Source organism: Juglans regia, chromosome 8 (genome assembly GCF_001411555.2).
Source record: "Juglans regia cultivar Chandler chromosome 8, Walnut 2.0, whole genome shotgun sequence".
In the NCBI taxonomy this organism is placed as follows: domain Eukaryota; kingdom Viridiplantae; phylum Streptophyta; class Magnoliopsida; order Fagales; family Juglandaceae; genus Juglans; species Juglans regia.
The window spans coordinates 539,518-554,926 of NC_049908.1; the positions used below are offsets into that span (position 1 = coordinate 539,518).

General features: G+C 37.3%; 3 protein-coding genes across 3 annotated transcripts; all 3 read left to right on the top strand.

Annotated features, from left to right (window-relative positions):
• Window positions 1-1,493: 1,493 nt before the first annotated feature.
• LOC108999600 (receptor protein-tyrosine kinase CEPR2-like) lies at window positions 1,494-5,973 on the top strand. The gene is made up of 3 exons (XM_018976500.2): window positions 1,494-1,938; window positions 2,398-5,106; window positions 5,346-5,973. Exons 2-3 carry the CDS (start codon window positions 2,547-2,549, stop codon window positions 5,681-5,683), a joined length of 2,898 nt encoding a protein of 965 aa, XP_018832045.2. The 5' UTR covers window positions 1,494-1,938; window positions 2,398-2,546; the 3' UTR covers window positions 5,684-5,973.
• A 614-nt stretch (window positions 5,974-6,587) lies between these two features.
• Window positions 6,588-9,566, top strand: LOC109000945 (serine/threonine-protein kinase-like protein CCR4). The gene has a single exon (XM_018978016.2). The coding sequence runs from the start codon at window positions 7,062-7,064 to the stop codon at window positions 9,381-9,383; it is 2,322 nt and encodes a 773-aa protein (XP_018833561.2). The 5' UTR covers window positions 6,588-7,061; the 3' UTR covers window positions 9,384-9,566.
• Window positions 9,567-10,953: 1,387 nt separating this feature from the next.
• On the top strand, window positions 10,954-13,765 carry LOC109000994. The gene is made up of 3 exons (XM_018978095.2): window positions 10,954-10,966; window positions 11,646-12,153; window positions 13,457-13,765. The coding sequence occupies exons 1-3, from the start codon at window positions 10,954-10,956 to the stop codon at window positions 13,599-13,601; spliced, it is 666 nt and encodes a 221-aa protein (XP_018833640.2). The 3' UTR covers window positions 13,602-13,765.
• Window positions 13,766-15,409: the final 1,644 nt, after the last annotated feature.

The window sequence follows — 15,409 nt, forward strand, 5'->3', positions numbered from 1 at the left end:
TTTTCAGTTATTTTTTATTAAGCAAAACATGAACGAGAGTTCCAAATGCATCACCACCGTCAACCACCACGTGATTTGACAGTATTATAGATATTTAACTATATGAATAATGATAGGGTTACTATCTTATTACTACTCATTTATTATTTTTTTATATTTAATTTTTTTAATTTTTTAATTTTACTTAAAGATTAAAAAAGTGTGTATTAATAAAATTATATTTTTTTAAAATTTTTTTAGTGATTAAAGATGTTAAAAAAATACTTAACAGAAAATAATAACAAATAAAAAAACATTGAAATGCATTGTTCTATTTATAAACCATGTGCTATATATAGAAGGATGCCCATGCAGGAGTGCTGTCGGTTGAGGACACAGCTGGAAAGTAAATCGATGATGGATTAATGGGGACCCTGCCGTGGACGGCTTAAAAGATAAAAAGATAAAAAATAAAAAAATCATTTTTTAAAAGAAAAAAGGTCAGAACATTTTAAAAATGTAAAAATTTAAACATTATTCAAACAAAAACTTTTGAAAAATTTAGCAACGAATTCAATAGAAATAAAAATACAAATATTGAAAACAGAAAAATATAAATAAATTTTTTTACAGATGTCGTCTTCAGTAGTTCAAAATAAAAAGCGGCTTTTGATCATTGATTTACATCACGTTTGAATACGTTTTATTTTATTATTATAATTTTTTTAAATTTTTAAATAAAATATAATAATAATTTAATTTTTTTAAATTTAAAAATAATATTAATATTTAAAAATAATATTTTATATAACTTTTAACACTTATATGATCTGTGTACCTATCCCAGCTATATTTTATTGGAGTCGGAATAACGATATAAGTTTTGGACGCTTAATCTTATTGGCTTTATCAAAATTGAAGAATGGTTAAAATTTAGATAATTTGTGTCAAAAAGATCCCACATTAGAAATGATATTTCTAAAACAATTTAGACTTTTACTATAATGGTTGGTCAAAAAAAAAAGAACTACAATTGATTTATTAAACATTAAAATATTAATTTTTCACTCCAACTACTTGTAGGTGTTTATGTAGGTGCAGATTTTTTATTATCATTGAAATGTGTATGTTGTTAGATATTTGGTTAGTAAATAAGAAATTTAGATAGAAAGTTAGACAAGTTTAATCTCAATTTTTTTTTTATTAGCAATAAATGACCTTTGAAAATATTATTTTTTTAATATTAATTTAATTAGAATATAATTATTATTTATATTAAATTAATAGAATTATAAAATGTGATATAAATAAATTAAAGAAAAAATTATTAATTTAATAATATTTTATTATTATATAAAAAATAAATAATTAATCTAATATAAAAATTAAATTTAAATAGAATGGTTAAATACCAAAAAAAATATAATATTAATTAAATTTTAAAGATACCAGATGCTCTTATGGGTGTTATTGAGGTACTGGGGGGAGTAAAACTCCAGAAAACTTCACGAGAGCATATTTGTCAGTACTAGACAAGTGTCCCCCATGGCCTACAATCCCCCAATACATCCACTTAACTTGTGAGATCAATATCATTCAATACCGCTCCATTATTCGATCTTCTTCTTCTTCTTCTTCTGCTATCATGTTCAGTACTACTCTCTTCGTTCATACAGACCTTTCAGAAAGCAAGTGGGCAGGGAACTGTCACAGACTCACAGTACCAGAGCTACCTTAATTCCCAGCTGATCAGACACTTCTGCTCTGCTATATCTTCTCGTCGTTTTAAGTTTGACCAGTTAATTTCGTGTCTGGAGAGATCGAGATCTATCTCTCTCTCTCTCTCTCTCTCTCTCTACACAGAATTGTAACTGAAGCTAGCAATTAAGCAAGTTGGAAAGTAAGTTGCTTTGTGGGTGAGCTTGCATGGAGCAGTAGTTCAGATTTTAGCTGCCTTGGGTACGTACTCTCTCACGCACCTCTCTCAGGTCTCAGCTAGGGTTGCAGAATCATTAACTGACCAAATTTGATTCAACTTCTTCACATATAAATTTCTGCTTGTTATTCTAATTTCCTTCAAATATCAGATTCAGGTTTTTTGTTCTCTTCGTTATCCTTCTTTATGGTATGGTTCATTAATTAATATATATTATATATATATATATATTTAAATGTAATTGACGATGTTGGGTTAGGTTTACTGCATGAAGGACAGCCACCCAAGTACTAATAATAATAATAATAATAATAATAATAATAATAGAAGAGCAGTTTGGAATGATGAATCCGTATAATTATGAGTGAGTGTGTTTGGAAGAAGAATTATCATGTGTTCAGAATTCCTAGTTACTTGGCTATCAATATATATATATATATATAGATTTTTTGATATATGTAATGTATATTGATATGGATCAGGTCATGTGTTTAATTCGAAAGATGGTGAACAATGCGGGTCAAATTGGCGTTTCACGTTCACCAGTACTGCTCAGGCCACCGGATAGATCATATGATTGATTAGATCAATCTTTCTGGAGCGACCATTTTACCCCTTATCTTTTCCCCCAATGGCCGAAACCCCATTTCCTTCCCCTTCCCTCCTCCTCCTCTTGCTCTTTCTTTCCTTTCCCTTTTTCCCGCCATGTACGCCCTTAACGGTCGAAACTGAAGCCCTCCTCCGCTTGAAAAGCCAGCTCATAGACCCCCTCAATTCCTTGTACTCCTGGCAAGCCTCAGAATCTCCCTGCCATTTCTTCGGCATCACGTGCCACCCAGTTTCCTCTAGAGTCACCCATATCTCGCTCGAAAGCAAGTCTCTTTCGGGCGCGATCTCCCCATCTATTTCCTTGCTCGAAAGCCTGACTGTGCTCTCCTTGCCTTCCAATAACATCTCCGGAAAGCTTCCCGTGGAACTGAGTTACTGCAGCAACCTGAGAGTGTTGAATCTCTCTGAAAACGACATGATCGGTCGTATTCCCGACCTCTCGTGGCTGCGAAATTTAGAGGTTCTTGATCTTTCTGCAAACCACTACTCCGGTTCCTTTCCAAGTTGGGTGGGGAATTTAACCGGATTGGTTTCCCTTGGGCTTGGTGAAAACGAGTTCGACGAGAGTGAGATTCCTGAAACTCTTGGGAATTTGAAGAACTTGACTTGGTTGTATCTAAAAGCTGCTAATTTAAAGGGAGAGATTCCGGAGTCTGTTTTCAAGCTTAAGGAGCTGGAGACACTTGATATATCGAGAAACAAGATCTCTGGGAACTTCCCTCGGTCGATTGCCAACTTGAAGAAGCTTAAGAAGATTGAGCTCTTTGACAACAATTTGACCGGGGAAATCCCACGAGAACTTGCGAACCTTAGCTATCTAAGGGAATTCGACGTTTCTGCCAATAAAATGTATGGGAAGCTTCCTGAAGAAATAGGGAATCTGAAGAATTTGGTGGTTTTTCAGCTTTATGAGAACAGCTTTTCAGGGGAACTCCCCGCAGGGTTCGGAGATATGCAGCATCTTTTTGGGTTCTCAATCTATCGTAACAGCTTTACTGGGAATTTCCCGGTTAATTTTGGCCGGTATTCGCCATTGGAGAGCATTGACATATCTGAGAACCAGTTTTCAGGTGGTTTCCCCCAGTTCTTGTGCGAAAACAGAAAGCTAAGGTTATTGCTTGCATTGGGAAATGATTTTTCCGGGGAGTTACCGGAGTCTTATGCCGAGTGCAAGTCTCTTGAGAGGTTCAGAATCAATATGAACCGCTTGTCTGGGAAGATACTTGATGGGGTTTGGGCACTTCCATTTGTGCAAATGATTGATTTTGGTGATAATGACTTCAGTGGAGGAATCTCCCCGGAAATCAGGTTTTCTGACAGTTTGAATCAGTTGGTTTTGCTAAACAACAGGTTTTCCGGCGAGCTTCCATCAGAACTTGGCAAGCTGATGAACCTAGAGAGGCTACATTTGAGTAATAATAACTTTACTGGTAAAATACCTTCTGAAATTGGTGCTCTGAAACAATTATCTTCTTTGCACCTGGAAAAGAATTCTTTGACAGGATCAATACCGCCCGAACTGGGTAACTGTGCGAGTCTGGTCGACTTGAATCTCGCCTTGAATTCTCTGACCGGTAACATCCCGCAAACATTTTCTTCAATGACCTCGTTGAACTCTCTGATTCTTGCGGGAAATAAACTTACGGGTTTGATTCCGGAAAATTTAGAGAAATTGAAGCTAAGCTCCATCGATTTGTCTCAAAACCGGCTGTCAGGAAGAGTTCCATCTGATCTTTTGACCATGGGTGGAGAAAAAGCATTTCTTGGAAACAAGGGACTCTGTGTTGATCAAGAACCTAAAGTGCTCAAAAGTTATAGGATAGATATTTGTACTGCAAGTCATAGTCAAAGAGGGATATTTGCAGGTAAATTTGTTCTGTTCTGTGTTATAGCATCCGCCTTGGTTGTCATATTAGCTGGATTACTGCTTGCGATTTATAAGAACTCGAAGCTAACTGAAGCTGTTGTAGAAAATGACTTGGAAGGGGAGAAGAAAGTAGATCGGACATGGACACTTACATCTTTCCACCAAGTAGAAATTAATGTTGATGAAATATGTGATTTGAAAGAAGAGAATTTGATTGGAATTGGTGCTACAGGAAAAGTTTATAGACTGAATTTAAAGAAAAATGGCAGCACAGTGGCGGTAAAGCAACTATGGAAAGGAGATGGTGTGAAGATTTTGGAAGCAGAAATGGAGATTCTGGGAAAAATAAGGCACAGGAACATACTGAAGCTTTATGCATCTTTACTAAACGGGGGCTCGAGTTTTCTGGTGTTCGAGTACATGGAAAATGGTAATCTGTTTCAAGCTCTCCATGGAAAGATCATAGGTGGGCAGCCAGAACAGGATTGGTACTGGAGGTATAAAATTGCTTTAGGAGCCGCAAAGGGAATTTCTTATCTGCACCATGATTGTTCACCCCCTATCATTCATCGGGACATAAAATCAAGCAACATTTTACTTGATGAGGATTATGAGCCAAAAATTGCTGACTTTGGGTTTGCAAAGTTTGCTGAGAAGTCTCATCAAGGGTCTGATTATAGCTGTCTTGCCGGCACTCATGGTTATATTGCTCCTGGTGAGTTCTTAAACTTTTTGAACAGTTAAATCTTCTTATTTTTATTCTGTTCATGCATCAAACAATTACTCATGAATGACATTCTTTAAGTTCATGTGTTGGTGATTGTCTTCAATCGCAGCTTTGACATACTGGATAAAAACAAACCGGATATGCTTATTAACTTTTCTAGTGGATAGATTCACGCTGCCTTTGAATGTGCGGATTTACTAATTTCTACACTCCAAATCCCTATGCAGAGCTGGCATACAGTCTTAAAATCACTGAAAAGAGTGATGTATATAGTTTTGGCGTGGTGCTGCTAGAATTGATTACCGGTAGAAGGCCTGTTGAAGAGGCATATGGAGAAGGAAAAGATATTGTTTATTGGGTTGCAGATCATCTCAATGACCGTGAAACTGTCCTCAGGGTTCTCGACAATAAAGTGGCAACTGATTCTTCTGTCCAAGATGACATGATTAAGGTGTTGAAGATTGCTATCCTTTGTACTACTAAGCTTCCATCTGTGCGACCTACTATGAGGGAAGTAGTCAAAAAGCTTATGGATGCAGATCCTTACGCTTTCAGGTCTCCATAGAACAATCCTGACAAAAAATGGCAAGTCTTTCATCAAGTCATATTTCTCTCAGTAATAGCCGACTTTTGAGGTTTGAGACGTTGCACAATTTGCTAGTATTTATAGTTATGATCAGAACTCCAATGGTAAGCAGTAGATGGTATAGTCTTATATGATAATTACGTTGCAGAAAGCATATTGTTGTCGTCTGATTCAGGAAAATTGCAGTACTCTTGATTCAGGAATGATACGAGACCCTGATTTGGTCCTCGTTTGAATTACACGATGCAAGATTACCTTCGAAATTTCAACTCGTTGACTTTTGTGAACACACTGTTAACTTTTTTTCTGAACCAGCGGAAAAGGGACTACAAGGAAAAAAGAATACAAAGAGAGACAGTTTCTTTCGTGTTCTTTAGATATAATAGCTTGAGCAGAAACATTCAACCCAACTCGATCGGAAGAAAAGTCCCAAAAAATTAAACAGAGGATCTGCTTAACCACTCTTGATTGATTAGGTTGTTACAAACGAGAGACCTTTGAAATCTAGACGCTAGACAAAATCACGAATGTTTCTCACCACACTCGATGGAACTCGAATATGGTATTTACTTTAAATAAATAACATAGAATTAATTACTCTAGATCTTATCGTGATAATTATAAATTTGCATCGGCATTCTGGCCATTTGGCACGTACGTACATGTACAATGAATAATGGACTTAACTGGCTTTGCTCGACGTCTATTTTTGTGTCGAGAAGTAAAGAATGTCAATTATGTTATTGGTAATGATCGATAATGCCACTGCAGATAAGTTGAACAATAGAGTTTTGCTAACTACACATAAGTCGGTGTAAAAAAAAATGATTTTATGTATTTATAAATTTAATAAATTTTGGTGCATTAATCAGGATGTACTACTAGATAGCGCAGACAAACATGTGACCAGTAATACTTTGATGAAAGCAAGCTAACCGAGTGGCAAAGTCACGTCAAATTCAAATAGGAATGGCTGCTAGAGCCAAGTGCATGTAATGATGATGTATGTGACTCGGCCTAGTTTTGAAAGCGTCTTAGCGAGTTTTGAATGAATGGTTGAAGCTGGATTTAGTTTACTAGTTGTGTTGTGTTGTGTAGCTTTCAGCTCTTTTTTGAGTCGTGCCTAAACGGTCCGCTTCTCACAATAATAAAACTTTTCAAATGACTTGGTCTTTGGTCCTCACAAACCCACCCTCCAATGGAAACCGCGTTCCTCTTCCTTTCTTTGGCCTTTATTTTGGAACCCTTTATAGCCTTGAATTTGGCCCAGAACCTCATATCATCACAGGTTCTTTTCTATTTCAGTTTCTTTCTTATCCCACCATCATGATATTATCAAAACCAGGCGATCATTTCTATGGCTTTCATCTTCGATAATTCCAACTTTCTCCTGCTCCTCCTACTCATAAGCTTATCCTTCATTTCTTGTATTCCACTCGTCTATTCACTCTCCACCCTCTCAATTTCTGAGACTTCCAATCAAACATTAATCTGCGCAATAACAAAGCCCCCTAACCAGCCAGTTTTCCGCCTTAACTGTACTGGTTTCCCTCCAGGCATTCAAATTCCCGTGAATCCCAATGCATCATTTTCTGGGATAGTCGCTGGGAACGGGTTTATTTGTGCCTTGAGGTCACCATCTTCCTCATCCACCTCGATCATGGGTTGTTGGAGGTTCTCTACGAATGGGACCATGACATACAAGCGTATCTATCGTGGCCCTGTACTCAAAGAACTTGAAGCTGGGAATTCCCACATTTGTGGCCTTGTAAACGGGACGAATAGCCTAGAATGCTGGCAGTGGCCCGGATTCAGAGCAAGCATGAATCGGAACTTCTCGAGTATTACTGTGGGTGAGAATTTTGTATGTGGGATATCGGAAATTGGAAAGATTACTTGCTCCGGAAACAATATTAATCAAGTCGTTGGCATGGAGCCTAGCGGGAACTATAGTGTGGTTTCTGCTGGATTTAGGCATGCTTGTGCCATCGCTTTGGACGACGGTCGCTTGTATTGTTGGGGAGATATGGCAGGTGACAAACCATATGGGCAGTTCACATCGCTTGCTTTGGGAGAGAACCGTAGCTGCGCTTTAAGGCTTAATCAAACAGTCGTTTGCTGGGGCCAAAATAATTTCAGTCTGCCACAGAGTTTGCAAGGGACCTATTTCACCGCGATTGAAGCAAAGCGCAGTATTTTCTGTGGAGTCGTGACATCTAATTATTCCTTGTTCTGTTGGGGCAATGATAGTCTTGATTCAAACTTCATGGTTTTTGAGCATGTCTTGCCTGGACCGTGTAGAAGTGAATGTCCATGCGGTCCATTGCCGGAGCCGTCCGGAATTTGTGGCCAACAAATTATCTGCCAGTCTTGTCCGAAGAAAACTCCCCCTTCATCTCTGCCATCATTGCCACCATCATTATCACCGCAACCTCAAGAGGAAGCCGACAGCAGTACTAGTTGGGATAACAAAATGGTAGCCTTCCTAGTGGTGGGGTGTGTGGGATCGTTGGCTCTGATAATAGCCTGTTGTTTTCTTCTATTCAGATATTTCAGAGGTAAAGGTTGCCGCGTCCATGACTCAGGCCGCTTGGACGAGACAGGAAGCACAGCTGAAAATGGTCCAGAGGCCGACGATGATGATCGACCAGCACCAGAACCAGTTCTAGAGAAGAGGTTGAGCCACTTGATTAGCTTGGGAAACGGCGCTTGCCCATTGGAGGAATTCTCTTTGCAAGTGCTCCTTGAAGCCACCAACAACTTCTCCCAGGACCACAAGATTGGAAAAGGTAGCTTCGGTTCCGTCTACCACGCCATCCTAGATGATGGCCGAGAAGTGGCTATCAAGCGCGCTGAGATGTCAATGTCTTCACCCTACACCACAAAGCGCGAGGAAGACACGGACGGCGCGTTCCTTAACGAGCTCGAGGCTTTGTCCCGCCTCCACCATAAGAACCTAGTCCACCTATATGGGTTTTGTGAAGATAGCAACGAGCGCGTATTGGTCTACGAGCATATGCACAATGGCACCCTTTATGACCATCTCCACAGGCTCCAAAATTCCCCGCTACTCTCATGGGCCGCACGCCTTAAGGTGGCACTAGACGCGGCCAGGGGCATCGAGTACCTACACGAGTATGCGGTTCCATCAATCATACACCGCGACATCAAGTCCTCAAACATTTTGCTGGATTCCAGGTGGACCGCGAAGGTATCAGATTTTGGACTGTCGTTGATAGGCCCTGCCGACGACGAGTCACACCTTTCACTTCGTGCAGCTGGCACAGTTGGCTACATGGATCCCGAATACTACAGACTTCAAAAATTAACTAGCAAGAGTGATGTCTACAGCTTTGGAGTGGTATTGCTAGAAATGTTGTCTGGGTACAGGGCAATTCATAAAAATGAGAATGGGGTGCCCCGAAATGTTGTTGATGTTGTGGTACCCTACATTATTCAAGATGAAATTCATAGGATTTTAGACCCAAAAGTGTCACCAACTACGCCATTTGAAATTGAGGCAGTGGCATCTGTTGGATATCTGGCGGCAGATTGTGTTCGCTCAGAAGGTCGTGATCGCCCCTCAATGACCGAGGTTGTAAATTATTTGGAAAGAGCCTTGGCTGTGTGTATAGCGCACCCAGGACTCTCTCGATCCACGACTCAATCATCGACATAACATTTTGCACACGTGACATGAAATCGTCCAATTTTGTAAAGCAACACATTTTTTAATTATTTATTTATTGACTTACTTTTTTTTATTTATTTATACATATTCAATTTTTTTTCCTCCTCAATTAATGTTGATTGGGTTGAGGCTGATGATGTAAGTACCACCAAAGGATAGTTGACTGTGCTTTTCAACCCATTGATTGTTTCTCAAATTGTCTAGCCAAGACTTGGTTTCTTTCAACAAAAAATCTACACAATCTCTTACTATTTATACAATTTCTACACACCACATTTTTTTAAATTTTTATTATTTTTTTCTTTTATCAAATATTTAATATATAAATAATGAATAGAAAAATTGAATTAGTTTAAAAAAAAAATTCAAAAAAAAAAAATTTTTAAAATTTAAAATTTTTAAAAAATATGGTGTGTGGGGGATAGGAGGTTGTGTAGCATTCCTCTTCTTTCAAATTTATATTTGAATTTCATTCTTCGAAGACAATGTCAATTCTTCGAAGACGATGTCAATCCGTTTTCCACTCATTAGTCATTCCACAACATGTGCTCGTGCGCAAGCAATACATTCACATTGATAAGTGTAAACGGGGGACGAGTCTTCCACTCAATGGTCTGCACACACGCTTGAATGGGCCTTCTTTTTCCTTGGTTCAGCTAACCCATTTTGATGAGTGGCCTGGCCTCCTTTCATTATTGAAGTAGTGCCAGCCCTTCTGGGTCCAGGCCCCTCCAAGTGATTTTTTCTCCCCTTAAATCAGCGTATTTGTATCGATAAAGTGGTAAGATAGATATATACATATATATTTTCGTAAGTAGTAAGATATATGAATTGAGTAGGAAATTTCAATAATTACTTCGTTATAATTACTAAAATATTAATAAAAATAATTAAAGAGATTTGGATTTAGGATCAAAGGATTGGTCCTTGGCCTTTCCCATTATTGTTGGATAAACCAAGGGAAATCGGGATGGTTTAAACTGAATGTAAATAGGAGCTCAATTGGAAATCTGGGGATCCTTGGGTGCTGGTGGCATAGTGAGAAATGATCAAGGTGACCTGGTGTGTGGATTTGCGTATGCTACAGGCCATAGTTTGAATAATGTGGATGAGGTTATGAGTCTGCTTTATGGCCTTCGACATGTGTGCTCCTTGGGTACATCAGATGTGGAGATTGAGATAGACTCACTACTTGTCATCAAATGAGTAAAAACTAAGAGGTGTGGATTATGATACTTGAAGGATTATTGGAAAAAGATTCTAAAAGATTGAAAGAAATCAATTACTTAATCAAGCATGTTTATAGAGAAATAAATGCAGTGGCGGATAGTTTGGCTTGTTTAGAAACTAAGGGTCAAAATGGTTTGTGGAGATCTTATTTGGATATTTCTGTGTTATTGAAAAGAATTATTAGACTAGATAATAGAGGTTTCCCTTATCTTAAGAAAGTTAAGTAATTTATTTTATTGGTTATAAGTGGATTTTATGGTGTTATTATAGTATTCTTTCACTATAAACGATGATTTAATAAAATTAGAGAATGATCGCTATTGGACATATGGCTCTAACTGGTAAAAATACAAAAAAGGGGGAGGGTGGTGTGGGGGTGGAATCGACTAACTGACTGGTAGTCCTGAAATTGGAAGCCTTGGCAAATTGGACTTTTTTGTTTTATTAGAAAATAATTTGATCGAAAGTCCAACATACTTCTCCTAAAGTTTCGTTGCAAAACATCCACATTTCCTTGAGAATAACAAATTCAAATTGAAATTTATAAAGATATGGCTTATGTGTCATGATTGAAAAATTATAAAACCAGATTTTTTTTAAAAAGAAATTCTATTTACATTCTTGAATTGAAATTGTGTATGTAGTCTTATTGATAAAAGAGAGTAAAATGAGAAAAAATATAATTTAAAAAATGATATTATTATAATTTTAAAATTATTTTAAACATAATTGAATGAGCTTGTATAAGCAGTTTCTAAATATAAATTATATGTAGAGTAACTCTTTTTTAAATATAAACGTGAGTGAATTTTTTATTTAAAAAAATAAAATAAAATACAAGAAAGATGAAACAACATTAAATGTGCGCAAAATTAAATAATTGTGTACGAGCAGCTAGGGATATATTATTTAAGAAATGTTATTTATTATTTATTTATTTATTTATATATATAAATATGTTTGTATTTAAATAAAAAAGATATAAATGAAGAATATATATGCAATAGAAATGACGAATAGAATTTTTCTTACAAAAGGCATCCAATCCAAACACCGAATCAAACAGCGGTATCTTCCTTCCACCTCCTCGTTTAGCAAAAAAGTTAACAATAGCCCCTCCTCAATCCTCCCCCCCTATTTTCCTGAACGCAAACCCGTTTGATCCAACCCATGGCGAGATCCATGAGAGCCACCGCCCGGCAAATACCATCTCCATCTCCTACCGTCACCGTCACCCTAGAAAACCCCGCCGCCTCCCCCTCCCCCTCCTCCTCCTCCTCTCAGCCCCAAGAACACCAGCAACAACAGCAACAGCCGCAAACGCTCGTCCTCCGCCTGAATCGCAAGAAGAAGAAGGTAACTTGGAAGGAGGGCACCGTGGACAACGAGTTCATGCAGAAGAAGAGCTCCAAGAAGTGCTGCATCTTCCACAAGCAGAAGCCCTTCGACGACGACGACAGCGACCAAGACGACGACCACCCCTTAAACGAAGACCACGCCTGTTGTTCGCGGGATCACTGATCACTTTGTAAGTCTACGATTTCCTAAAAATCTTCGCAATTCTCGATTTTTTTTCTTTTGTATATTTTCGGGTTTTATAGAAGAATTCGAAGTAGGGTTTAATTTGGTTAGAGGATTCATCTGGAAATCTAGATTTAAGTTGAAGAACCAGATTCTAATGTTGATTTAATTTCGTTATCTCATTGTAGTTGTTTTTTTAATTAATTTGTTTATTCATTTCCTCTATTTTTCTTTAAGAACGGATAATTTTCAAATAATTTTCTGTATGAGAGTATTATGATTGATTTTATTTTCCACTGCTTACATTGGTTCTAGTTTGGAAACGTCTTTGCGGAAATTTGTTAGATTTGGCTCTGGTATATTATGTTCTAAGAATCTCAGGGGTAAAGAAAAATTTCTTTTTTGATACCCAGGATAGTGGATAGTGTGGATTTTTTTTACGGGTGGGCATATTCCGCGTCCCACATCGATCTGGGTTGTATAAGTGATTACCGTGACTGGTCCTTTTGGGGTATTATGCAGATTAGGCTAGGGTATTCATGGATCGTGACAGCTTCAACTGGGAACCAAGCCAACAATAAGATCAACTTCTCTTCAATAGGAAACTTGTATCTGAAATAGTTTTTCTGCATGTAAATTAGTGTATTAACATGGGAATCACCTGCCACTTTTCTGGTGCCAAGATGCGAGGAAATGTGGGATACTGTCACTAGTCACTAGGTGAGAACCTAACAATTCCATCGCATATATAACTGGAGTGAGCCGAGTGGCTAGTATTTAGAGGAGGATTTTGTTTGTGAGAATATAGGAGACAAAAGTCTGTATCTTTTTGTGATAGACTTAGGTCTCATTTGGTTACATAAATGAGATGAGATGAGATGAGAAATATGTGAATAGTAGTGAGATAGTTTGTGAATAGTAATGAAATGGTTTGAGTTAAGATGTTTTATAGGGTTTTGAAAAAGAAGAGAGAAAAAGTTGCATAAAAATATTATTATAATTTAAGTTTTTAATATAATTTTTATTTTGAGATGTGAAAATGTTGAATTATTTTTTGTGTTTTGTTTGGAAGTTTGGGAATGTTGCAATGATTAAGTAATGATGAGATAAAAAAGTTAAAAATTTGAAATTGAAAAGTGTATGTGTTTGAATGGTGTTTGGATATTGAGATGAGATGGTTTGTGAAACCAAATGGGGCCTTAACCTCTCCCGGCATTTGTCGAAATCTCAATTGCAATTTATTTTTGTTTTCTACACAGTAAGTTGGTCTTAGTATATCTGTTGTTTCATTCTTTTCCTTTATCTTCAAGTTCTGCAGTTGCTTTGCCAAGGTTTGAAGGAATCGATTTGTGTAAGGTTCCCTCCCCGACCATGAAGAACTCAGATGGTGATCATGTTCAGAGAAAAACTTTATTAGAACTTGTGGCTCCAAGCACTGAAATCAACCAAAGCTGAAGTTGTGCAGAAAAAAAGTCTCCTCTTCTTTGTAACACCTCTTCTTCTTCATATTAGTTGGGCTTTTTGTCTTGAATCTTGTTCTTGATGACTTATTATACCCTTCCTGTGAACTTGGTTTGCACCTATTTTTTAGTTTGAATAAATTCTTATTCTAAAAAAAACTTATCCCACCGTTTTTAAGTTATAACTAGTAACCATTGAGACGGATGAATTGCTGTTGATATATTGGTGGACATGCTTCGCATTCAAGTGATACTGCAAGTTAAATCCAGTAACTCGTTGTCAGGATTTTGAAGAAATGATTGTTTGTTTTTTAACCCTGAGGGTTGGCTCAAGTATCTTGGTGGTATACTCCCTCTAAGTTGAAGGTTTGAATTCAAATGCAAACAATGTTTTAGGGGTGGAGCCAGGAATTTTCCCTTCAATTAACTCAGGTGTACTTGCATAAAATTCTTATTCGGAACTTTTGTTCCAAACACCTAGTGACAATAAGAAAACACTCAAAGAAAGAGAGAGAAAGTAAATGATTGTTTGGGAGCTCTTTAAAAAAATTGAAGGGTTTGCCTAGAAATCAAAACACCACAACCCCCACCCACCCCCTTTTTCTTCTTTTATAACCCAGGTGATTGAAGATTATGCTGTTGTTGTAGATAACTCGTTATTAGGCTTCAATATTACATGTTACTTATGGGTGATGATATATGATAGTCGCTAGAGCCCAAGTTATGAATAATCTCCTATGTCCATGGACCACCAGGCCATGTGAGCCCCATGACTCGCTTAATGAACCTATTCGAGGGCTTTTAGCTCAGAAGGAAACCAACTAAATAGTATTTATTTAATGGATTTGATGATCTCCCTCCCTCCCTCGCTTTCAGAATGTATTTTTCATCATTAAATCAATAAAAAACGATGGGACTGCGTTAATATAAGCTAATTGATATTCATCATGTGTGGCTTTCACGTGAATGATACTAAACATGAAAGAGGCCGACACTGCATGTGCACATGCTTGAGACGTAGGCTGGCTTTCTCTATCTTTGATGTGATTTCATTTTTCATAATTAGAACATAAAGAAAACCTGGAAGCCATTGTTACTCAATAAATAGCCCTCCAATAGCGGGCCTCCATGTTAGCCTTCTATTGTACATATTGTAGAGTTGCCTACACCTGACCAACTCATCACAGCCCAACCCTCCCGTGCCTCCATCATAGAGAAAAACTCACTGCAACTGTGGGATCTCGACCCCTAATGATGTAAATCAGTTTTAGGTAAATCAGTTTATGCCTCTGACATCTCTCTCTCGTCCCTCACCACTTGGATTTTGAAAATCATTTTTCTCAAGATTCCAAATGGTGTAAATCAACTGAACTCAGACTAATAAGAACACGATTTTAGTCTCAATTAAATTATCTAGGTGGGTTGGGTGTCGTTAGGACTTGGGTTGATATTTTGGGTTAAAAAAAAAAGGAAGCGAAAAACATGAGACACATGCCAATGAATACGACTCATTTCTTTGCCTTGCTTAAGCGTTGCCTTCGTCTCTTTTGCTTTGTTTGCCACTATCTCTTTTTCTACCGTCATTCACGGTGTTGTGAAGTGAAGGGATTTTGGTGGAAGAGTTGTGTTACTCAGAAGTTTCATATTCCTACACTTCATTTAAGAATATGTAATTTTACTTTTGTATCTTTATATTCAATATTTCAATTCAATATGAAATATAAAGATAAAAAAATAATATTATATATTTTTAAGTGGTATGCAGATGTGGAGGCTTATGTCTAAAAATTTTTTTTAGTGGGA